A 26,553-nucleotide genomic window follows, 5' to 3' on the forward strand; every position below is an offset into this window, starting at 1 on the left:
TCAAGTTGCATGGTTCCAGGCTATGGTATGAAGGCACGTAAGTCCAGCTCACTGCTGAAGCTAAGCAGGATCAGGTCTGGTTAGTGCCTGGATGGGAGACCACCTGGGAACCATATGTAAGCCGCCTTGGGTTTCTATCACAAAAAGAAAGGTGGGGTATAAATGTAATAAATAAATGAGTGTGAAATGAACATTTATGCATACTCCACTAAAGGATGCAACCTTCATAAAGTAACATTTTCTGTGTTTTCATTTTACTTTATTTATTCCAGAAGAGTTAATTTGCATTCTGTCAATTCTTTGCTTATCAACAGCACACTTAAGACAAAGCTGTTTTTAAAAATCTACATATAGCCATACTGTTTAAAAATTATGCTCTAGCTCATTCAAAAGATTTACATAATGATATGACAGAAAAAGTTGATATCACTGTTGTTGTTTTAAATGCTCTGATATTATTCACTGTTTGATTGTAGAACTGAAATTTCCCAGCAATGAGATTTCAGAAAAAAATACAAATTTTATTTTGTTCTTTGGTTAAATATTGTTTCTGAACCATGTAACTGTGAAATGTGGATAAGGAAGTTCAAAATGGTTCTTAATGCCAAGTGTGATTTTACATTGTTTCCAGTATTACAAATCCTTACATTTATGCCAGAGATATAAAAAGGCAGAAGATATTTAAAAAAATATTTCCTATTAAAGTCAAAATCTATCTAACAATATTGTGGTTCCTCAACCTTCAAAGTCTATTCAGTACTGAACACCTTTCAAGTTCAGCATCAACTCATCATTTCTGAACTGTTCGATTCTGATGCCCCCTCACAGCGCAGGGTTTCGGCCATGTCTTTGCGGAAGACGGACATGTTCTGTGTGAATCTGTAACCAAGAAGATCCCAAATAAATCAAATGCCCTTTTGACTAAAACATTTAGAGAAATATTTAAAAATAACTCTCAGCATAACCTGACATCCAATACCATAGCGGTTAGAATTCCAAAAACAAGATCAGTCCTCTGGTAGCATTGAACTGTACTAATATGATCAGAAATTAACTCCTACAAAGCCAATATCTAATAGAAGCTCTACTCCACTACATGCTATGTCTGGATATTCTTCTCACTGTGCCTCAAACACCTTTTAAAAAGTTTGCTTGCATGCTCATCACATTTGGACTATTTGAGTCTATAGTCCTTTTCTGAGTGGAAAGGAAAGCCCCAAAAGTGGTCAGAATAAGGTATAGCCAGAAACGGAAATGTTTGGTTAATTGATGCATGTGACCTTTTCTTCTCTATTCTTATTCCTGTTTTTTAAATGACATTTGTATAATGCCCTATAACACGAAACTCTCTGGTGGCGCTCTCTGTCTCCCGCCACCCACATGCTTTGCCGGCTTTGAAAGAATACAAAACCCCCCAAAGCTAATTGAACACAGAAAGAGCCCTGGTGGATCACACCAAAGGCCCATCTGGTCCATCATCCTCTACTCGCAGTGGCAACCAGATGCCTATGGGAAGCCCACAAGTAGGGCATGAGCACAAGAACACTCTTCTCCAGCAAATGGCATTCAGAGGCATACCACCTCTGTTACTGGAGGTAGTACGCAGGGATCATGACATAAGACTTGACTAAAGGGGAGAGTGGGATGACCGACACATACTCTGAACAGCAACCCCTCTTTCAAACCACCATGAGCTCTCTGAAAAGACTATATAATTAGCCATAAGTGTATCTTGGGTTTAGATTTCCACCAACACAAATTATATTGTTTTAAAATTAGAAGAAAACTTTTAAATCCCTCCTTCTAATTTGCCCAAGGGAGTGAATCTTTTTTGTGTGGTTAATGCTGCTAATATATTATATTATATTGTTTATTTAATTAATTTGTATCCCGCCCTTCCTCCCAGCAGGAGCCCAGGGCGGCAAACAGAGCACTAAAACACTTTAAAACATCATACAAACAGATCTTAAAATACATTAAAACAAGACAGCATTAAAAACATTAAAAAAAACTTTAAAAAAGGGTTAAAAACATTATTAAAAAACATATTAAACAATTCTGACACAGATGCTTATTAGTTGGAGAGCTATGACCAGTAGCAGATGGTGCAGTGGGGTTGAGCCACGTACCTGACCTCCTTCTGGCAGAGTCACTGCTGTATATCAGGACAGAGAAGGGTGAGGTGGTGAGGTTGGTGTGCTGTAAACATGCCAGGAGGAGCATGGGATTGGCTCTGCTTGGCACATGTGCACCGCACCAACCTTGTCCCTCCCTGTCTTGGTATATAGCAGCAACTCGGCCAGAGGGAGGTCAGGTTAGTGGCACAGCCCTCTTGCACTGTCTGCTACTGCTTATCACTATTCTTTGAGCCCAACAGATTCCCTGTCTTATAGACATCTATCCCCGCTCCTTAATCTGTCCTGGAGGGTTGGGGGAATTCCCCCCGAAAAGATTTAGAGGGGGTGCACTGGGAAAGCATAGAGAGAAGTTCCACTGCACAAGCAGAAGGCCTTGGGCTAAGGGAATGACTTTATTGGATACAACTCTTGGGTTGTAATCAACTAACTTTTATTCAGAGCCACAACTAACTTCAGTCCATTAATTTCAATGGATCTACTCTAAGTAAAAGTTAGTTGAATACAATCCCTTAGTTTCCACTGAAATCAAAGGGACTCAAGTCATGACTAATTTGTCCCACTGATTTTCATGCAACCTAAGTTCAACTAACTTAGCCTGGATCCATCTGAATTAGAGAAGAAAGAGTGGTGGCTTCACACAAAACCTAAGAATCCCTTCTATTCCACCACATTACTGGGCAGTGACACAACCTAGATTTTATTCTTAGTACAATGCTCTTGGTGTTCTGAATCCACCAACACTAACAAGATATTCTGTTCTCGCATAATGGCTCGGCTATGTGTTGTCACCTTGCTGCCAAGGCAATAACTATTTTCCCAGTAGATATATATATCTTTGTGTCTAAGCAAAAATATCTGGATTCTGCTGAACAACTATGCTTTACCGTGTGTGTCTGGAAAATCAGCACTATTTAAGGTTATTTTATTAGTCGGTTTTCCTCATTTTATCTTTAGATATTCTTTAGATTTTCAGGATAGGGTGAGCTTACCTGTCTCTGTTTTTTACCAGAAGATTTTGTTCTACTCCTTCCATTAGGTTCCTAAAGCACTGATGAAGGACTTCTTGTTTATTAGCAGGCTGACTGTTTATCAAGCTGGCTCTTAATTCACTAAAGTACTGAAAAGACAAAGAAGGAACAGAATAAACATGTTGGAAACGCCTTGTTGTGATATACCTGCAGGGACTACTTTGAATGTGCAATTATTTGTTTTGTTTCTTACCAATATCAAGCAGGAGTGAAGGAGAAAATGGATATGAAAATGGTTCGTAGTCTGGAAGTTCTTTTAGATCCTTCCCTGTCACTGGAGGCTCAAGTAGCCTTGGTGGCACGGAATGCATTCTACCATCTTCGGTTGGTAGCCCAGCTACATCCCTATCTGAGCAGGGAGGACCTCACATCAGTTGTACATGCTCTGGTAACCTAGCGATTGGATTACTGCAATGCGCTCTACGTAGGGCTGCCTCTGAAGACAGTCCGGAAGCTACAGCTGGTGCACAACGCGGCGGCCAGATTGATAACGAGGACCAAACGATCCGAACATATAACACCCGTTCTGGCTCGCCTGCACTGGCTTCCAATTTGCTTCCGGGCCAGATTCAAAGTGCTGGTTTTGACCTATAAAGCCTTATACGGCGCGGGACCACAATACCTGTTGGAACGCCTCTCCCAATACGAACCTGCCCGGACAATGCGTTCTTCACCGAAGGCCCTCCTCCGAGCTCCGACTCATAGAGAAGCTCGGAGGGTGGTAACAAGAACCAGGGCCTTCTCAGTGGTGGCCCCCGAATTGTGGAACAGTCTCCCCGATGAGGTGTGCTTGGCGCCGACATTGTTATCCTTTCGGCGCCAAGTTAAAACCTTTCTCTTTTCCAAGGCTTTTAATTTAATTTAATTTAGTTTTTAAAACCTGCTGTAATTGTTTTTAGATTTTTTATCTTTTGTATTTTTTGTTGTATGTTATTGGATTTTATTATATATACCTGTTTGCTTTCTTGTTCACCGCCCAGAGAGCTATGCTAGTCAGGCGGTATAGAAATTTAATAAATAATAATAATAATAATATACTACCAGTGCTGAGAAAAGGTGCTTGGATCCTCCTACAACAAATTGGCTAATTTAGAGAATATTACTGAGATCCTGGCTCTGTTAGCACAGTGAATTCCTTTTGTGTGTTTGTATGTGATGGTGGTAATCTTTGTATACAAGGTGGAAACTTTAGTAAATGAGAGAGCTCTAGAAAAAGGTACCAAGGCCAGTAGCCTGTGAATATTTGTTATTATTGGTTGAAGCTACAGAAATGGGAACTATGACCAGGGCTAAACAATGTATGCTAAATCAGTAATCTAGTCCTTCCTAAACTTGCTTCACACAAGAAATTGAGGTAACCCACTGTTGGCGATGTGAAAGTAAAACTCGTACCTTTTAACTCTAAGTTTAGTTTAAAAATAACCCACAAGTGTTTCTTTTCTTACACCCTTTGGTTTTCACTGTGAATTTTAAGTTCAGTTGGACCCCAAAGAATTTAAAAAACTGGCAGATTTTTGGAAAGAGGAACAACTACTGCAGACAACTAAAAAGGCAAACACTCACTTATTTCTGAGCTACTAGCACTTTCAAATGAGGCACTTAACTAGAGACAGTATCTTGCCACAAATGCTCACTCTCTTATCTCCTTGGAAGGACTGCTGAATTGTACCACTGTGCAACTTAAAGGCTTATGGCCCCAAACAAACGAGATCAATCTCACCAAGTACAGCAAACACACACAACCAAACCAAGTCAAGCTATATAAAAACATGAACTGAATACAACACAAAAATGAAATGAAAACATGGAAGAAGTTCTGGGCATTAAACACAAAAATTACACATTACACAGATATAAGGAATGCTATGCTGGATGAGTGCAGCCAAGATGCTCATATCTCAAGATATGAAAACCTCCAACTAGTTATGAGGAAGGGGTTCAACACAGCAAGTCAGAGGGCAGCAGGAGGGGAATGGAGGCAAGATTTTTACACGACCCAGTGCCTGTTCATATTCTATATAAATAAAAATGCAACCCCATAAGAAAGTAGCAGAACAGCAGAAATGGCACATGCCTGTGACTTTATATTATGTTAGTGGCCATTTATGGCCACTATATTATGTATTATGTAACTATTATGTAGTAATAAAAAAGAGAAACTCTTCACCAATGAGTCTTGAGAGATTAAATGTGGCTGCAGTGGGTTGTGCTGGACTAGGACTAGGTTCAGATCTCAAATCAGCTGTGAAGCTCACTGGAGGACCTTTGACCCATCATTCCCTATTAGCTAAGTGACCTCACAGGGTGGTTGGCATGATAAAATGAGGGAGGGGACTGTGTGCACCACCCTGAGTTCCTTGGAGAAACACGGGATAAAAAATAAAAATTAAGTAATGCTGCTGCTGCTGAGAACCAGTTATTATGCAAACTATTGTGCCAGGCTTAGAGATGCTAAGAGCCACAATTCTATGCATGTTTACCCGGATGTAAGTCCAACCGTATTCATCTACTCTTAAGAAGTGTGGATAGAATTTCCACATGACTCATCACCAGGTTGCATCCAAATTGGTGCTGGAACCATGAACTGTAACAAACCACTTCTCATCACTATGTCGCTGGCTTTTCAGAAACTGTAGCAGCAAATGTTACAGGCACACAGAATATTTGTTGTTGGTTTGTATCCTTTATATCTAAATATTTTTCAATAAACTGATTTTAAAAAACACCCACCCCAATACCTGCCTCCTTAATGCAGACAAGTCCAAAGTGACTGGGCTTATAGAAGACCTACTGATAAGTAATGGCGCACACATACATTCTACAGGTACCCAAGCTCCACGATCATTAGAATGCAATATTGTTCCAGAAGAAAGAAAATTGTGCTAGCCTCATATTTCTTACTATTCATGATTGCATGGCTATATCTCCTTGTGAAATATTTAATTCTTACACTAAAGCTGCTAAAATCAAAACCACATAATTAATATAGAGTCAGGCTAATATTTAATACTATAAATCAGAGGCATTGGCTAAACAAAAATGTTGCTGAGAACAAGATTGGGAATGCACAAGACTACTTATTTCCACCTTTTATAATGATGCAGTGACTCAGGGCAGATAGAAAATGATTAGTTTTCCTTCCAAAGTAGGAAATATTGCTTCCATCTGTAAAGGATAATATTGTGATGTCATAAACTTTTTCTAAACACTGAATTTGCCCTTATTCCCTCTCAATCATTTTAAAAGAACTGCTCCTCGTATGGAGGTTGGATTTAAATCACAATAATACAGCGAGAAGATGAATGACAGTGCTATTGGATATGGTTAAAATTGGATCCTTCAGCACAGGTGAATGATGAGACGGCGCTTCTATACTTGATATATTTTCTTCTTCTATTAGTTTCCTACCAGGGCTGGGATTTCGGTTTGAATTTTAATGTATGCGGCTGCTGCTAATCTTAGTGTCTTATTTTTTCCCAGCACCATCTTATTGTATAGACAATTCATTCTCCAAAGCAGTAATGCACTGCCACTTGTGACTGCCCAGGAGATAAATGAATTTGGAATAAAGTCAGAACTTGCACTGTATGGAGAACGTTACAGGTCAATATCTCCAGGAACAATCCCTTAGCATCTGCAGCAAGCTTGCATATGTTCAGGCTGGCTTGCATGGTGGTACTGAAACAGTTTCCTTTTCAACTGGGTATCTGACCTTAGCCTTGAGTCCACAGACCCAATTTGCACAGAAAAACCCTGCAAAGGTGACTCATCTGAAAAATGACTCCTCTCTTCACCATAGAAGTAGGCAGCTCAAAACAGTGAATATCAGTGGTGGGGAAGACCAAGATTCTAAACATCAAGATTGTTTACTGTCAACAGTTCATTCTTTGACAGGCTGTGGGTGTAATCATACATTTTGGACTGTAGTCGCACACCCCAACATTGTGAAACATTGTGGACAATTCTTGTGAAGTGGAAGGGGTTGGCCCCTCCCCTCAAGTTCTGTTCTGCTGCGACACATTGAGGGGAGAGTGCATGTTGTAGGTTTCAGGAGAACCCTCTTCTTCCATAATGATAGAAAATAGATCTAGTGCAGGGATGTGGAACCTCGGGCTTTGCAGTTATTGATGGCCCCTCAATTCCCATAGACCCAGCCAGCATGGTCAAAGATCAGGGATGATGGGAGTTGTAGTCCAACAATATCCAGAGGGCCACAGGTTCCCTCCCCCTCACTGGTGTGAAAAAAAAATTGTTTGCAAGCTATAAAGGGGCTCATCTGATCTTCTCAGTCCATTACTCAAGTTTGGGGCTTAGTGGAAGCTTAGCCATCGTCCAAGATTCAAATGTCCATCATTAAGAAGAAAATGCTATGAAACACTGTCTGACCAACTTTGATATAACCGTGAGATCAGAAGGTTCATAAGATAGTACTTCATGAAGGTGTGGATTAATGGCCAAATTGCCACATTGCAGATATCTGCTGTTTGCATATCTTGCATCCAGAGCACAAAAGCCAGTCATTTGATACAGGTGTGCTTTCATTAGCTTAGATCAAGCTGTTCCAGCCAACTTATAGCAAATTTAACATTGCTCCTACCAATAATTTAGAAACTAACTGAGAAGATCAGATGATTTTAACTCATGCAGCTCACAAAGAACTGACTTGTGTTATGGGATTGTTTCTCTATTGCTATGGAAGGAGAGGACTCTCCTGATATCTAACATGTCTGGCCAGGTTTTTTTTGGAGGAAACTAATTATTTAGATAATGAGAAGTAAATGTGTTGCCCTGCAGATGTTGCTGGACTAAAATTCCCATCATCCTTGACCAGTGGCCATGCTGGCTAGGGCTGATGGCAATGGTAAATTCTCCAGTAGATGACTTATGCAGGAAGATGAACAGGGGGAGTGGAACCCTCTTGGTCCTACCAGCTGCTTTCAGCACCTTTGACCATGGTATCCTCCTGGGCCATTTCTTGGGAATGGGCTTGGGGATTGTCTGTGTTTTGGTAGCTCCAGTCCTTCCTCAAGGGGAAGTTCAGAAAGGTACAAGAATGGTTCTGGATACTTGTCTGCAACAGCAATGTCCTTTCAGAAATTCAGCCTAGGGTAGGGTTTTCCAAACTGTGGTCCATGATCCACGACGTGTCTATGGATTTGTGGCTGAAGAAAGGAGATGGAACATCCATCGCAGTAAACATTCATATTGATTTTTAATTGTATTTTATGGCATCTTTTATTTCTTATTCTATATGATTATATTACAATTTGAACTCTGTGGAATATAATAAAATAAAAATGTAAGAAATACAAGTAGTAAAAATACAATTGAAAATCATTCAGCATCTAGCATAGGGCATAATTGCTGTAACAGTCAGAAAAATAATTAAGTGGTCCACCAAGTCCCTCAGCAATTTTCAGGTGGTCCACGGGGAAAAATGCTTGGGAACTACTGACCTATGGGATTACTATGGCATCTCTACTTTTAGTGCCATTTGTCCAGATAAGGAATTAAGCTTCTCTTCCTGAGATGAGCAATCACAGGGGTAATACACCCTATGAAGACCCTTGTGGCTCTTGATCCACCACACCAACAATGTATTAGAAATAGTGGCTGCTGACTGCAAAACACAGAAATTTCCTGTGATGAACTATATACAAATACGGAAATATGCATATAGACTAAATATCATTATGTATCTTTTACAGGATCAGGTTCTATGCCTAATTTTTGCAGACACATTCGATAAATTTTGCAATCAGACCAACTCTTCACTTTATCACAACAGCAACATGATTTTGAACCCATGAGCTTTATTATTAAATGGACATTACTTCCCACTGATAGAAAGCCTATGAACTTACCCCGGAATAACAGAGAGATCAGTTGATTCATGACTTATGGAAAGCATGTGCTACACTGGAATAACAGGCTGAAAATCCTACTAGGTTTAGAAGGAAGATATGATGTGTTTCAAGGTCATGAAGTTCTTCCTCACATACTAATGTATTTTGCTCTTGAAGAAAATGTGCTTCAAACAGACGGGACAATTTCTCAGTAATATCAAGCAAGGAAAAACACCTTTTCCATTCCCTCCCAACTGTAGTCAGGAAAAAGTATCCTGTATCTGATACTGACAATTTGAAGATTTGTAGTTCCCTGAAACAGCATAGGTTCAGCAAGCTTGCAGAAATTGTAGGGGTCCTATCTCTGATTGCCGAAGGTGGTGGAAACAAAGGGATGACCCCCTTTCGGAAAAGCATTTCTCCACCTAGGCTGCATCATAAAGGAACTCTGTATCTCTTGTAGTCACAAGTGAGAAGTTGAAGAATCCTACTTGGCTGCATTTAGGTTTAGTACTTGCAGGTCCACAGGGATGCCTTTCATCTTCCTGTCCTTAGAGACCCTCACTATTTCTCATTTACCTACTGACAGGAGACTTAAGATGGGGACCATTGCCACTGAAAGTGGGGGAAGTCCTCAATGGAAGTGGGTATCTATAATATAGAAGAATGCCAGTGTGCATCTATGTCTGCAGGGCAGTACACATGAATTCCTCCACACGTTGAAAGAACCTGCAGCAGGGGTTGCGTGGCCTCATGGTTTAGCCTAACCCATCACCACCTAGCCCTGTATGCTACCATGTGTTTAAGGGAGACTGTCCTAAATTAAGATGGTGGACATTAAGGTTGACCAGGGTCACAGCAGAGACATGTTTTAAATATAGTTTGGAAATGCAGAGGAGGTTCATTTTCTATATGCAAACATATACAGTATACAGTATACAGGGTATCTCTTTACAATCTGGGGTCTCTCAGAACATCTCCACATGATCCAAGAGACTTATTTTCTCCCTTTCCTCCCCATTCTATTACATTCAGATATAGAATATGAAAAGCAGCTTATCCATTAGAAATTCAGTACTAACACACTGATTGTTCTAGTTCTGGAATACTTACTTTCTCATTGAGGAGTATAAGACCTAAGAGGGGTCTTGACACAGACCACTGGTTTCTGCAGTCCTCAAAAATTATGGTGTTCATGAGAATTGACATCATCTGAAAAGAAAATGTTCAGAAGTGTAACTGATTAAATAAGCAGCCATGTATGACTATTCCCAGTACCCAAACAAATAAACAGAATTTCAAGTATTGCAGACACTACTTTTGACATAGCAAGGATATTTTAATCAGGCAACTTATTCTAATACAAGCTGGTCTCTGAAATATACTAGTTATTTCATTTGACTCCCAAATAGGGACTCTGGGTTGTATTCAATGTAGCACTAAGGCAAACACTGACAGCACAAGGATTTCTCCTTGCACAACAGAACCATCGCCCCCTCTCCTCCCTCCATGTGCCCTCTAAATCTGTTCTGAGGTTTCCCCCAACTCTCCGGAGCAGATTTGAGGACACTGCAGAGTGTGCACAGGGAGAGGACAGGGGGAAGTTCCATTGGGCTAGTGGTAATCCTTACATATGTGCAACTATTGAGTTGAATGCCACCCTTATTTGCAGCTTATTCAAAAAGAGGGGGAGGTAGGAAGAAATCAGAAGTAAATACAAGGAAGGGCAGGGATGGAGGGGGTCCATCTCCCTGCTTGGTGCAGGTAATCTAGAACCTCTGGACAGCCTCTCTTGACTACCTCCAGTGAGGAAGAACCCACCTCCTCTCTAAGTAACTGGTTTCATTGTCAAACTGCTCTTACCATGAAGAAATTTCTCCTGATGTTCAACTGATATCTGGCCTACTGCATCTTAAGCCAGTTAGATCTAGTCCTACCTTCAGGTATAGCAGAGAATGAGTCTTTACCCTCTTCTGTGTGACAGCCCTTCAGGTTTTTCAATAGTGTTATCATCCCACCCTAAGTTTTCTCTTCTCCACAGTAAACATACCCAGTTCCTTCAACATTTCCTCACAGATTCTTCACACCACTGATCATCTACTTTGCCCTCCTCTGAACCCATTCGATTTTGCCTATATCTTTCTTAATGTCTGGTATCTAGAACTGGACATAGTACTCTAGATGAGGTCTAACTCGTACATTAATAAAACTACGGTTCTATTAATGCAGCCTAAAATCACATTGTCCCTTTTTGCAGCTACACCACACTGTTGATGCATGTTCACCTTGTGATCAACTACAATCCCTTCTCACAGTGAACTAAACCCTCCTTCCTTGCTTTGTTATAACATATGGTTTAAATCAGCAAACAATATTCCAATTCTGATATCCTGTTTTTTTAGAATGGCCTCAAATTGCTAGGCCTTGGATTGCATGTTAGCATTTCAGCCAGCTGATCAGTTTTTCATGCAGTAAATCCGTATCCATTACCCTTTTGCTGCAAGTAGCCCAGACATCACTATTTGAGGTTCTATTAGAGGGATATCACATCTTTTTAGCACCTTGGAGCGCTGATTCCAGTCAGAGGAGAGAACACTAGGCTAGATTGTTTAATGGTCTGACTGAACCCTCACAACTGCTTTCTACTAGTATACCCAGTGTATGCAGTATAGATATCAACTGTTGTCAAGAGACCTACCCATTAAATGTAAAATGGTTCTGCATGAATATCTGGTACAATGTGCATAAAGACATAGCTTTTGCCTGTGCTCTCCATTTGTAAATGGCCTGGTGGAGAAAGAGTATGGGTTGCACTGAAACTGGAGCATACCTATGAGAGGTGGAGAGTATTTGGCTCTGGTAGAAGCTGAACACAAAGTTGTAAATTCAGGATAGCTGCTGACTGCTGGTCTTTGTGGTACTAACTGTGTATGTCATCAGATAGGTAGAACTACTAAGAATTTATTTTTGAAGAGCAAATGTTCAAAGGAGGGCACACGTGTTGCAAATTGGTTGGAAAGCTGCACCCACAGCAGAGAAAAAAGGTTACTACATTGGGGTTTGCTGATGTTGGTAATGCAGTGAGCAAAATGCTCATGAAAACTACAGAAGCTACAATCTTGGAGGGAACAGCAATCAATAGAGAGGATATCAGTAAAATTTAAAAACAATCCTGAAAAAATGGAACCCTGTGTTGCAGAAACAAAATTCAATAAAGACAAATGTGAACAATGTTTTTATACATTTAGGAAGGAGGACTATTTTTAACATTTATATTTCAGTTAAAATCTGACTGTAGGCCCTATATTGGACCCTAAGGTGATTATTTCTAGCTACATCTGATATAAGGACCTAAGGGTTAGAATTGAATAATTTAAACATGAATTAGCACTGTGACATTGCTGAGAAAAAAAAAGACAAAAGGCCATTTTAGTTTGCTTTCCAAAAGTGTTGTATGCAGGAGAGGGCAGCTGGACCTCGAGTATATGCATCATATCTAGTTTTGAATACAATATTTTAAAAGGAATTCAGACAAAGACAACAATGATAAAGGCCTTTTGAATTCATGAGTGGGGAAAGCATGAAGGAAAAGGAACATGTGAATTTAGTCTTTTCACAGGTGGATGATCCAGAGTTGAGTCTTACCCTCTGGATTGGGCACTGATGATTGACAGATTCCTTGGTCCCAGAAAAAAAGGCACTCTCACAAATTGTTCTAGTAAAATACACTGAAACCTGAACAACATAATACAATCAAAGCAAAAACTAAAGTCATTAGCAGAAATTACAGAATATGCAACTAAAATATAGCAATTTCCTCAATACTACAACCGAATTCGAATAAACAGAATTCAGATGGTGTTTCTACTGCAGTCTATTAATCATATATTTTATATTACAATTAGATTACAATTATTTAAGTTTAGAATTTAATATTATCAAATTACTTTACTATTTTTAAATCAAGGTCATAGAATCATAGAATAGTAGAGTTGGATGGGGCCTATAAGACCATAGAGTCCAAGCCCCTACTCACTGCAGGAATCCATCTTAAAGCATACCCGGCAGTGGTTGTCCAGCTGCCTCTTGAATGCCTCCAGTGTTGGAGAGCCTACTACCTCCCTAGTAATTGGCTCCATTCTTGTACTGCTCTAATAGTTAGGAAGTTTTTCCTGATGTTCAGCCGAAATTTGGATTCCTGTAACTTGAGCCCATTATTGCATGTCCTGCACTCTGGGACGATCAAGAGGAGATCCTGATCCTCCTGTGTGTGACAACCTTTCAAGTACTTGAAGAGTACTGTCATATCTCCCCTCAGTCTTCTCTTTTCAAGGCTAAACATAGTTCTTTCAGTCTCTTCATAGGGCTTTGTTTCCAGTCCCCTGATCATACTTGTTCCCCTCCTCTGAACCCGTTCCAGTTTGTCTGCATCCTTCTTAAACTGCGATGTCCAGAACTGGATGCAGTACTCAAGATGAGGCCTAACCAGTGCCGAATACAGGAGAAATAGTGCTTCATGCGATTTGGAAAAAATATATTTCTGTTAATGCAGTCTAAAATAGCATTTGCCTTTTTTGCACCCACATTGCGCTGTTGGCTCATATTCAGCTTGTGATCAACAACAAATCCAAGATCCTTCTTGCATGTAGCACTGCTGAGCCAAGTATACCCCATCTTACAACTGTGCACTTGGTTTCTTTTTCTTAGGTGTAGAACTTTGCACTTATCCCTGTCAAATTTCATTCTGTTGTTCTCAGCCCAATGCTCCATTCTATCAAGATCACTTTGAATTTCGTTTCTGTCCTCCAGGATATTAGCTATCCCTCCCAAGTTTGTATCATTTGCAAATCTGACAAGCATTCCCTGCACCTCCTCATCCAAGTCATTAATAAAAATGTTGAAGAGCACTGGGCTCAGGACCAAGGCTTTCGGTACTCCGCTTGTTACCTCCTCCCAGTTTGAGAAGGAACCATTGATAAGCACTCTTTGAGTACAATTCTGTAGCCAACTGTGGTTCCACCTGACAGTTGTTTCTTCCAGCCCACATTTGGCTAACTTGCTAATCAGAATATCATGCAGCACTTTGTCAAAGGTTTTGCTGTAGCCAAGATATATTATGTTCATGACATTCACAGTCTTCCTTGGAGGTTACCTGATCAAAAAATTAAATTAGGCCAGCAGGATTTGTTCTTGACAAATCCATGTTGGCTTCTAGTAATCACTGCATTGTTTTCAAGGTGCTTACAGACTGACCACTTTATCATCTGCACCAGAATTTTCCTAGGGATTGATGTCAGGCTGACTGTTTTTTTGTTCTTCCCAGGTTCCTCCCTTTTGCCTTTTTTGAAGATACAACTTTAGCTCTCCTCCAGTCATCCAGCACTTCACCCATTCTCCAAGATGTCAGCTCTGCACTGAGTCAGCAGTGCCGGTGGGGGCTGGAAATTCCTGGGTCGTTAGCAGGGAAGGGAAGTCCTTAGCCGGCAGTCTGGTTGTAAATCTGCCAGGCCAACGAGGAGGGAACCTGATAAGGGCCAGGCCGGTCTGAAGCTTACTTGCCAAGTCAGAAGTCCAGAAGCGAGGTCAGTAGAGGTCCGGGATCAATTGCCAAGGGGTCAGTCCAAGAGATGCTGCAGGGAAACTAGGTATACACGAAGCCACGCCTGACGTTGTAGTCAGCAACAAGCTGAAGCCAGGGTGTGCCTTATAAGGAGCAGGTTTGACAGCAGGTGTGAGCCATCAGCGTTTTGGCCTTAAGGGGACAGGCCTGCCTCTCTTCTGCCTGACCTTCTGCTGTCTACGTTCTGCAGGTGAGGGGGGAGTATCCTGTTCACTGGCTGCGTCTGGCTGCAGGGCGTCCGCTGTATCTGGGGTGCTCTGCAGCTGAGGGGGAGAAGGAGCTGGATTCTCAGGAGTCTCCTCCGTGTCTCCTTCTGGGTCTGCTGCTCCAGGGTCTGCTGCTGTTACTCCCGAGTCGTCCTCATCTGAGGAGTCCTCTGACGGGACCATGACACAAGATTTCACAAAGATAATAGACAGTGGTTCAATACTTCAGCCAGTTCCTTCAATACTCTAGGATGCAGTTTATCGGGCCCTGGAGATTTGAACTCATTCAAAGTGATTAGGTATTCCTTGGTCATTTGTCTATCAATCTGAAGCCGCAATTCTGCCTCTTCAACTTCATGTTTGCCAGGAGGATCATAGGCCCTCTTTTGGGAGAAGACTGAGCCAAAGTAGGAATTGAGCACTTCTGCCTTTACTTTGTCATCTGTTGTCATTTTGCCATCAGGGGTGCAGGTGTCCAGAGGTTCGGGGGGTCTTAGACCTTTTACTTTTTTAGAAGCAGGGTCCCAGAAGGGTATCTATATCTCCAGCATGCTATGAGCCAATCAGCATGAAAGGGGAATGTATTAGCCACTGAGAAGAGTCTTCTGACATGCTTCCTTATCCTTTCCTGCTGATTGGAACCAATCAGTGAAAGGTGAGTTGGCCACAGGAGACTCTTCTCAGTAGCTAACACTCTCCTCTTTCATGCTTATTGGCTCCTAGGAGTATCTGTTGTTGTCAGAAAAGAGATTAATAAGGATCCCATTCTCAACCCCACAGAAAAAAAGGGGGGGAAGGGGCATGGCTTTGACTAACATGAAGGGACCCTACACTTCTGAATTTGCCACTACACTACTGTTTGCCATCCTCATTGAGTACCTGTACCACTATTTCTTTTCTATGTCTTTTACTATGGATGTACCTGAAGAAAGCTTTTTTTTTTGCTTTTAGCATCCCTTGCTAACTCAGCTCATTCTCAACTTTAGCTTTCCTGATGCCATTCCTATTATTGTGCTACCTGTCTGTATTTTTCCTTTGTGGCCTGGCCGTCCTTCCTCTTCCTATATGTGTCCTTTTTTTTCTTTTCAGGTCATCTCATCTCTAAGCTTTTTGTGAAGCCACACTGGCTTCTTCTGCCGTCTTCTACATTCATTCCTTGTTGGAATTGTTTGCAATTATCCCTTTAGAATTTCCTCTTTTTAGAAACTTTAACCCATCTTGGACTCCTTTTCTCATTAGAGTCGCTTGCCATGGAGCCTTACTTATAATTGTTCTGCGTTTATTAAAATCAGCTTTCCTGATGTCCAGGGTACAGGCATGGCTACTCTCAGCTTTTGCTTCCTATAAAATGAAGAACTCAAGTACAGCATGGTCACTTTCCCCCAGAGACCCTGTAACTGGCACTTCATCCACTAAGTCATCTCTGTTGGTCAGAATCAGGTCAAGGATAGCTGATCCTTTAGTTCCTTCCTCTACTTTCTGTAGGAGAAAGTTATCTCAAACACAGGAATTTCTTGGAGGGGCCGTGTCTGGCAGAATTGGTCTTCCAACAGATATAAGGGTAACTGAAGTCCCTCATTACTACCACATCATGCCTCCTTGAAACATTGGCAATTTGTTTTTCAAATGTTTCATCCTCGTCTTCTCCTTGATTGGTGGTCAGTAGTAGACTCCAACCACCATGTTCCTTTTATCCCTTGCCCCATTAATTTTAATCCAGATACTCTCAGTGGGGCTACCAAGCTCAACTTCATGTATTTCTGTGCAGGGATATATATTTTTAACATACAGCATGACTCCTCCTCCCTTTCTATACCCTCTATTCTTTTTGAGCAAGTTATTTCCTTCAATTGCTGTATTCCAGTCATGGGAATTATCCCACTAAGTTTCAGTTATACCTATCAAGTTGTATTTACCATCCTTTATTAAGAGGTCAAGCGTGTCCTGTTTGTTTCCCATACTCTGATCATTATTATACAGACATCAAAGGCCATGTAATTTACAGTCTGGCTTCCTTCCTACATTTTTATTGCCATTAGAGCTGTTCTCTCAGTTCCTGCTACTGTGCATAAGCCTTTGCCAATCATTAACTCCAAGTTTACATCTCCCTCCCCCTTAGGATTCAGTTTAAAGCCCTCCTGATAAAGTTCTCCATGCTGTGGCCAAACACATTCTTCCCAGTCCTTGTGAGGTGCAACCCATCACTTGCCAGCAGTCCATCTTCCACAACGTGTAGCCCGTGGTCACAGAATCCAAATCTCTTGCGTCGGCACCACCTTCACGGCCAGTCATTCCTCCAGGGGATTTTTCTTTCCCTTTCTATTCCTCTTCTAAGTACCAGAAGGAAGTATGAAAAAAACTATCTGGACTTCAAAGTCCTTGAGTTTCCCTCCCAGAGCTTCAAACTCTGATGTGATTTCGTCACAGCTTCGCTTGGCAGTATCATTCATTCCCATATGGATGAGAATAAAGGGATACGTGTCAGAGGGCTTTATGAGTGATGGCAACCCTTCAGTCACATTTCTAATCCGTCCTCTAGGGAGACAGCATACCTCCAGCAGGTCTTCACTGCGCTGAGTATAAATGTCAATTCCAGATAGTTTCATGATTCCTCACAATTCAATGCCTTATAATAGGGGTATGAAACCTCCTAATGTCTTTTACAATGCAGAAGTTCTGTACATCAGTATAACAGCAACAGAATAAATTTAAAACAAAAATGATCACCTAGTCCATCAAAGTTCTCTGTGCATATTGCTAGCTGAAAAATGAAGTGCAAATAGGTGTATGGTTCCCACATGTGCATAGGAGAATCCGTAACTCAGTGAGAGAAACACATGGTTTGCATGCAGAAGGTTTCAGGTTCACTTCCCAGTATCTCTAGATAAAAGAGCATCCATTCATAGGGCTAGGTAAAAACTATGCCTGGGACCTTGAATGATCTCAGTTGAGTAGAAAACATTAGGCTAGATAGACCAATGGTCTGAGTCAGTATAAGATACATTTATAATGTACAGGGATTGACCAGTCAACTCCCCACCCCCATATTTATGTCAGTACTAATAATCTATTTTTGCAGTAGGAGAAGAGGACCGGATTTAATCCACCCACCTTCCTGCAGTCAGCATCACCACCAATACATTAAGTGGGGCTGCAAAATTACAGAACTTTCCATTTGTGGGAACCACATACACAACGGTCTAATGTCACATGAGTATATATTTGGACTGAAACTAAAGCCACAATAAAAAAATGAAATTTGTTTTATAAGCTTGCTTGAAACTTATTTTTGGATTCAAGAACCAAATTGTTATCAGCACATTTACCACTAAACTAATGGAATACTGCAGGGAATCTAAAGCTCTAGTGCTCGGTGGGATGGGTTATACCACTTCAAATTACAGATGGAGGCTCACATAATGAAGTGAAGCTAAGTGCTGCCAAATTCTTTTTTTTTTTAGTTTTATTTTTCATTTTCAAATAGTATAGAAAAGGAACTATAACATATTTACCCTCCCCCCTCGACGACCCCATTTCGTTCTATGAGAGAGCTATTACAGTGTTTAAGTCAAGTAAAAGAATTCATCAAGCCAACCATAGTCTCGTAAAGGGTTTGGGTACTTGGCAAAGAATTTCCTCAGTTGTAAATTCAATAAAGGGCATCCATTGGTCCGTGAAAGTGTCTTTCTTCTTAGTGCCTGCTGCTAGTTTCAAGTTTCGTGTCAGTTTCTCCAGCAAAGCAAATTCCCATAATTTTCTATACCATCGGTCCAGTGATAGTCCATCTAGGTTTTCCCAGCACCGAGCAATCGAATGATGGGAAGCTATCAGCATGAATCCTATTAACTTTTTATACTGTAAGATTCAATAAACCAAGTTCTGGTGTAAGTTGCATTGTTTGTCTAGTTATTTTGCTTATTTCCCTTTGTACCCCCTCCAAAATGTCCGAACATTCCCACCACATATGGCTGTAACAGCCAAGAGCATCACAACCTCTCCAACACAATCTAGATGAAGAGCATGAAATTTGTGCTATCTTGATTGGGGTCATGTACCATCTATGTATAATTTTAAATGCTATTTCCCTTACTGAAATGGACACTGTTGAATATGGAAACTTGTCCCATATGGTATCACAGTGTTCTTCATCTATCTGTATTTTCAAATCGTCCTCCCAGTATTTTTTTTGGGCTAAGTTGCCTCCCATATCTTTACTTAACAAAAAGGAGTAAATTTTGGAGACTAAGCCTCTATCATTGTTTTCCATGTTCGTTATCAATCTTTCTCCTGTTGTTAATTCCCGAGTTCCTTGTGTTTTTATATGGGGCTTGCGTATAAATGAGCTCCGTTGATACCAAAGTAACCAGGGGACTCCTTTTTCCTGTAGTTTATTTCTCCAGGTGTCTCTGGGAAGCGGGTTAGGGCCATTGTAAAAATATTTTAGTCGGAACACATTCAGCTTTATGAACACAGAATCATCTACTGGCCTATCTGGTCTGTAGAAGTCAGGGTGTTTGCTTATTGGAGTCAATGGGGACAATCCAGGTGAAAAGATTTCTTTTCTATATTTCCAGACTTCAAAAGCCGATGACATTGTAGATCTATGATTTTTACTAGCTTTTTTGGTTTCTTTTTTGGTGTATGGGAAGCCTTTGCTGTTTTTTTTGTTCAAGCCTCAATTTGAACCCAGTGTTTTTTTATTCAAACATCCATAAATGAAATGATATGCCTAATTTGGAAGGCTTCATAATATAAATGTAAATTGGATACTCTCCAACCTCCCACTTTAACCCCCCTATATCTAATATTTTTTGCAAATCTGGGTCATTTTGAATTATATATAAATGTTTCCAATTTGTTTTGCCACATTTTTATGCCAAGTTACTGTAATTGGTAACACATAAAAGAGATAGGTAAATCTAGGGAGTACCATCATTTTTATTAGTGCAATTCTACTAGCAAGGCCCATATTCAGTTTAGACCAATTTTTAAGGTCTGCTACTGTTTTTTTCCATATTGGTGTGTTAAAATGGAATAATTTCTTCTGATTTTTAGAAATGTGGGCTCCCAGGTATCTGAATTTGGAACTATTGGAATTCCCAGAGAGTGTGAGATATTTAATTGTATATTGGGGGGATATTAAGGCATAAGGGATCTGATTTCATGAAATTAACAGTAAGGCCTGGACTGCTACAAATTGTCTAAGTTCCTCTTTCAGCTGTGGTAATGCTTTTTCTGGATCTGATAGCATTAATAGTAAGTCATCAGCATACAGGTTAAGCAAATGATCTGTTTGGTGCACCTTCACTCCTTGGGTTGCTGCATTAGTCTGTTTGCTAAAAATTCCATAACTAAAGTAAATAGGAGGGGTGATAATGGGCAACCCTGCTTAGTTCCAGCATTTAATGTCAAATTCCTCGTCGTACCATTAAATAATTTTTTTGCTGTAGATTGGGCATATATTGATCTTAAAACTGATATAAATTTAGGACCAAAATTTTATTTTTCTAATGCTTGTATTAAAAATCGCCAGTTAACTTTGTCAAAAGCTTTACAAATATTCAATGAAAGGATGGCTAGAGGGGAATGGTTTAGTTGACTGAATTTAATTATACTAAACAGCCTCCTTATTGGGTCTGCTATAAACCTACCTGGAATGAATCTGTATTGATCCAGGTGGACTAATTTTGTAATTATTAATTTTAACGTATTAACCAAATTGTTGTAAAAATTATAGTCTGTCTTTAACAGTGAGATTGGCCGATATGAAGCTGCCAAATTCTTTTTAAAATACTAAAAATAAATGTTTGCATCCCAGTTTCATAAAGAGTGTACAGTAGGGCCCCGCTTTTCAGCGGCCCGCTTTTCGGTGTTCCGCTAATACGGCGGTTTTCAATTAGAGTAAGGCCCCACTCATACAGTGCTTGTTCTGTGTTTACAGCATTTTTCGGGCATCGGGTGCCATTCTATTGACGGAGTTCCACTTTTTGGCGGGTTTCACTTTTAGGTGGGGGTCTGGAACATAACCCGCCGTATAAGTGGGGCCCTACTGTATATAAAAAATAGATGCATATTTTGTTAGGAAGTAACAATGACTTAGATTAAGCATTTTCAGAAATAGTTATTGGTGTGTGTGTCTGTCAGAGGGGGCTAGGTCCCCTTTGCTACCATTTTTAAAATGCTACAGGGGAGGCATGGTCAGGCAAGAACTGGAGAGAGTCAAGGGGTAGGGCTTGTGGATTTCATAAAGGGCCCTCCTTTATAATCTGAACAGTTCATAACTGTTTATGCATTCCTACACAACTTCCTTACAACACGGAAAAATCTCAGCCCAAACAGTATGAAAATAAGGGGAATATTCAATAACATAGACTCACTCTTGTGCTCAAACCACTTAGCAACTCATCCAATACATATAGCAGTCTTTAGAGATACTAAGAAGTCACCCTCTGTTTAACCACAAAAGCGGAAGAAATGACCACTGGGGAACAGTTCATTACCAAGACAAACTACTTTTAGTTCTGGTTTTCAATTTGGGAAAAGGCTTCCCAACCATGATCAAAACTATACACATTGTGAATAAAGTGAACACCCAGTGCATAGAAAGTTAGGAACGGCACTGAGATGAGCAGGACTTTAAAAAATGCCTAAAACCTTATGTGGATTAAGCACTAAGTTTCCCATGGCTTGTTCTTATGAACAAGGGCTTTGGGGCAAAGAACCTTTGATAGCATCCTTCCACCTGAAAATGGTTTCCTCATTCCCCATGGGGAAACAGTAGGTGGCTGTCCAGCATATACATCTGAAGCTTCTTCCTCTACTGGAATTCATAGGAAGGAACCACAAGGCTCTGGATTGGGCCACAATAATTTTAATAGCTTGAACTCTAAACCAGAAGCAAACTTTGGAACAAGCTATTTTAAACATAAACAATCAATGTTAAGAGTTGTAATAAATATGCAAAACTATAGTAAAGGGTTGGCTTTCTGTCACACAATGGCTTTTTAAATTTTAGATACTAGAAGCATGTTAAAAATGACATTAGTAGCTATAAATATTTACAGTAATTAGTTTAATTTGCCCACTTAGCATAAAATCTGCCACTCTGTAATGTGGTAACTCAGTTGAACACGAAGATATTGGAATTAAATCTGGTACTCACATTTACGGAACAATTCCACATTTCATGTACAAATTCCAGCTCAACCACAATCCATTTTCAAAGAGGATAGCGAGAAAATGCAAATATAATACCTATGATCCCATCCTCTCATCACACACTGAGACACCAGAATGGAAAAAGCGTATATGTTCAGGAGAACACTTTGTATTTAAACTTTGCATCCCGTATCAATCCCTATACTCATTCGCAAAGAGATCTGAGAGATGCAAAATAGATTTGCTCCTACCTGCATGCCCAGTCTCAGGGAACGGCACTGGGGAGTAGATGCCTACATCTTGGGAGTTTAGTTGCATGGTGTTGCAAAGCACTATTTTGTCCCCACTGCTATTTAACATGTATATGAAACCACCGGAAGCAGTCCACAGGTGGATGGGGCACAGGATTACACTCAGCTATATTTTTATCTTAAATCTGAGACATGAGAAGCCATCCATAAGCTGAACTAGTGCCTGGATGGAGTGGTGGAGATGATGAGGGCCTATAGACTGAAACTGACTCCTGCTAAGGCAAACACTGTGGGCAAGTGGTTCCCAGGTTCAAGAACGGGTGAGTTTGCCTCTTCTGGATGGGGTTACATTTCCTGTGAAAAAACAGGTACGCAGCTAAGGGGTGATCTTGGAACCACCTTTGTCCATTGAGGCCCAGGTGGCCTTTGTGTCAAAGAGTGCCTATCACCAGCTTTGGTTGGTGCATCAACTGCGCCTTTACACGGACATGGATAATTTGGCCACTGTGACACATGCATTGGTAACCTCATATTTGACTATTGCAATGCAGTCTATGTGGGGCTTCCTTTGCAGCTGGTCTGGGGGCTGCAGCTGGTGCAGAATGTCATGGCCTGGCTGATGAGTGGCGCTCCTTCTCAGGCACATATCACACCAGTACTAAGGGATCTGCACTAGCTGCCTATTAGTCACTGAGCAAGTTTTAAGGTCCTGCTACTTACAAATAAAGCCCTAAATAACTCTGGACCACGTTCCCTAAAAAAATCATCTTCCTTTCCACTGCCTGGTAAGAGCATTAAGATCAGCAAATGGAAACTGGTTAGTTTTGCCATGGCCTGATGATTATTGGCTTGCAATAATATGGAGGCGGGCTTTTTCACTGGTGGCTCCTGCGTTGTGAAATGCTCTCCCTGCTGAAATATGAGAGACCCCATTAGCATTCTGCCAGCTCTTGAAGACACATCTGTTTAGGCAAGCATTGCCCTGAACTTGAACGTCTTGATACAACTGTTTTTTAAAATTGTTTTGTTATGCTTTTTAATACTCTTGTTTACTGTATATTTTAAATATGGGTGTTTTCAATGTTTTAATGGAATTGTCTTATTGTATACTTTAATCATGTATGGGTTTCATAACTGATTTTATGCTTGTAAACGGCTTAGGAGCCATTACAGCATGTAAGCGATATGTAAACACTTGCAAGATCGTCCTACCCAGTTGATCACTGCGCTCTGAAGGTGAGGGCCTCCTTCACATACCATCTCATCTGGCAGTACGTTCTGCACAACTTAGGAAACTGACCTTTAGTCTTGTGGCACCTACACTTTGGAATTCACTCCCCACAAATATTAGACAGGTGCCATCTTTTCAGTGCCTATCGAAGACCTTCCTTTTTCAACAAGCCTTTAATTAAAGACCTTATCCGAATCGGCATCTGTGTTGGAATTGTTTTTAGGGACTTTTAAAAAAGATGTTCTAAAGATTTATTTTTAAAGAAGTTTTAAAAGATGTTTTTAGTGTTTTTGTTTTCCTTCCTGGGCTTCTTCTGGAGGGGCGAGAAATATATACATAAATAATTGAAGATTTATCAGAATTAAAGGTTACGTGCACCTTCAGGACAGAACTATAAATCCCATGATCAAACTGCAATTCTACCTCTATACTCATTTTCAAGAGGCCCAGGAATGAGCAAGGCCTCTCAAACACTGTACATTATGTCTATATGAGGAAAAGTAGGAAATTATGAAATGTGATCTAATTCATGAAAACTCTTTAATGAACATCAGCTTAAATTAATTCCCTTTGCAACAATTCTCACAATGAATGAGGCCTTCTAACCGAGGCAGTAAAAAAAAATTCTGGCAGTCTGAGGAAAAGCCAGGAAAGGCCACAACACAGTGGGAGTACATACTTTGCATATAGAAGTTCCAGGTTCAATCCCTGGCAACTCCAAGTTTCATATTTTTTAAAAGGATCTCAGATAGCAAAGCTGGGAAAGATCTCTCTTTGCCTGAGGCTTTGGAAAGCTGATGCCTGTCATGGCAGACAATAATGGGCTAGATGGCTCCAACAATGTACATATGGAATTGCTATATAATTAATTTTAAACTATCTTTAGTTCTTGGAGGCTGTTTCTCATGACCTATTTGGTGTAATTGCTGCCCCTCCCATTCAGTTGTTTTTGTGCATGAAGGTACCACAAGATGCTACATGGAACAGCACCCCTTGATGATTTCAGATCGCAATACCCCTTCTATAAAAGCAACCACTTTTCAGAGTGTCAGGGCAACATAAAATCCCTGATATGTGAATCCTGGGAAAACAGGATAGAAAGCTCTCACCCTCATATTTAAATAAATATGAGGATGAATTGTGTGAAAATTAATTTAACCCAACCCAAAATACATTATGAATGGCGCAGTTTTACAAAAGGAAGTGATCCCACTAAGCAAAACAAACAAGTTTTCCTTCCCAAGTTTTCCTTTTGATTTAGGAAGACATTTAGAATACGAGCTCAGAGTAAGTTACACATGTCTTTTATTTCCCAAGTTTTCATTCTCACATAACATTATTTAATAACATTTCACGCCAATGAAAAAGCCAGCATATCACACCTATTTTCTAAGTGAAACTTTTGACAATTAGCAAAATTTCAAATTGCTGACAAGATAATAAAGTTGATGTCTACATCTCATCTGAAAGTAAATAAAATAGAAACGGGAAGACAGGAAGCAGCTGGCTGTGAATGTGCCAGTATAACGCTTCACTCTGAAAACAATGTTGATATCAATTTTGAGCACTTTCAGCTTGATTGCAGATTTCCAATACGCTGACATCAATGCTATTAAAAGCAAGCACTGGTGAAGGGCAAGGTATCTGACACACAGCCGGACTTGATGTGGCAGCAGCAGCCATGTCTGTTGCTCATTTGTCTGCCCTATTCATGTATAAAGTGGGGAGATAAGTCTAATTTTAACATCAAAAAGGGGTGTGTGGGTAAAGGGAAAGAATGCTTCCAATCTCCCCTTGGCCTTCCCACAATAGCCCCTGGCCACCCCACCCCGGCTCCAACACCAGGCTGGGAGAAAAGTGTCTGGGGTAACAAAATGTGGGAAGGTAAGCAGGGAAGAGTACAGCCACCACTGTTAACTCTGCTTTATATATGAATGGGGCAGGCATATAAACAAATGTGACTGCTGCTGTCATGTCTGGTTTGGTGATTGCTAAGTTAACTGTACTACGAGGAAAGGTAAAGGCAAATATGTTTATATGCAGGTTCAAGTATCAAAGGTAGTGTGGTCCATCCACTGCATGGGGAAAAAAGGTATCTCAAGAGACCGAGCTTATAATGAGTGGGTGCTGCATCATTAACACAGCCATAGCTTTGCTATTGACTTATTTTCCTGTAGTTTAAATAGATGATGTATGACTGACATGGCCACATGCTGCACTGCAAGCAAAAACATAATCAGAAGAGGCATCTCTTGTTCTTGTCTACATTGAATTACATGTAAGCTCTCTACTGAGTGCTGTGTCCTTTCAGGCTGCTTTGCATTTGGGTGTGTGATACACCCAACAGATGTTTTAAAACTCAAGCATCCTTGTACTTTCCCATCTGTGGCATCGTTGGATCTGCAGATATTTCTTCCTCAAGACTGGAATAAGTTGGCACTCACAAAAAGGATATGTGAGTTGCTCATTTGGATGAAGACTGGCATTCTTCAACTTGCAAACCCTGGTAAGCCATTTCCAGTTAGTGTATATCATATTGCAGTACGGGCATTTGGAAATTGCGACGAGCTCTTTAAGCAAACATCTTTCTCCTTTTGGCAATGCTAACATAGGCCTTTGTAGAACAAACTCTCTGCGTGTTACCATATTTGCACTGAATTTCCACTACTGGGATTGGAGAACAGCTCCTCTTTGAACAATGACTATCACATGATTAATGACGGGAGAAAATAGCATCCATTACAAGTGCCTCTTGAGAGAAGAAAGGATCAGACAGCCTGATCCTTTTAATAGCTATGTCATATGCTTCCTTTGCCAATGGCCTTGGCGAGAGTCTGTGATTGCAAAGCAAGCTTTTAACCTACCAGTCCCTTCACATCTGGCCCTAAACTGTTGCTGTTATCAGTATCTATTTTTCTTAAATTATTGGGCTACAGACTCTGTGCCATCTCTTCCCAGTGTTTGATAACTGCAAAGGTACTCCCCTTCTCTTCCATGGTAATTAACCAGACCCTGTTTTGAGAATCATTCCTCTTCCACAAGATGATGAAATCAAAACATGGATTTTCAAAGCAG

General features: G+C 40.5%; 1 protein-coding gene across 5 annotated transcripts in view; it reads right to left on the minus strand.

The window, feature by feature from the left end:
• Positions 1-251: 251 nt before the first annotated feature.
• RANBP17 (RAN binding protein 17) overlaps positions 252-26,553 on the minus strand; it is a 272,017-nt gene continuing 245,715 nt past the window's right edge. For all 5 annotated transcript variants that reach the window (XM_061622480.1, XM_061622476.1, XM_061622477.1 and 2 more), the window contains 3 exons: positions 10,126-10,224; positions 3,128-3,255; positions 252-879 (listed from right to left, as the gene is read on the minus strand). In XM_061622480.1, the coding sequence (XP_061478464.1) occupies positions 783-879; positions 3,128-3,255; positions 10,126-10,224 (324 nt within the window). In that variant the 3' untranslated portion in view covers positions 252-782. The remainder of the gene's footprint in view (positions 880-3,127; positions 3,256-10,125; positions 10,225-26,553) is intronic.

The sequence above is a fragment of the Rhineura floridana genome, chromosome 4 (assembly GCF_030035675.1).
Source record: "Rhineura floridana isolate rRhiFlo1 chromosome 4, rRhiFlo1.hap2, whole genome shotgun sequence".
Classification (NCBI taxonomy): domain Eukaryota; kingdom Metazoa; phylum Chordata; class Lepidosauria; order Squamata; family Rhineuridae; genus Rhineura; species Rhineura floridana.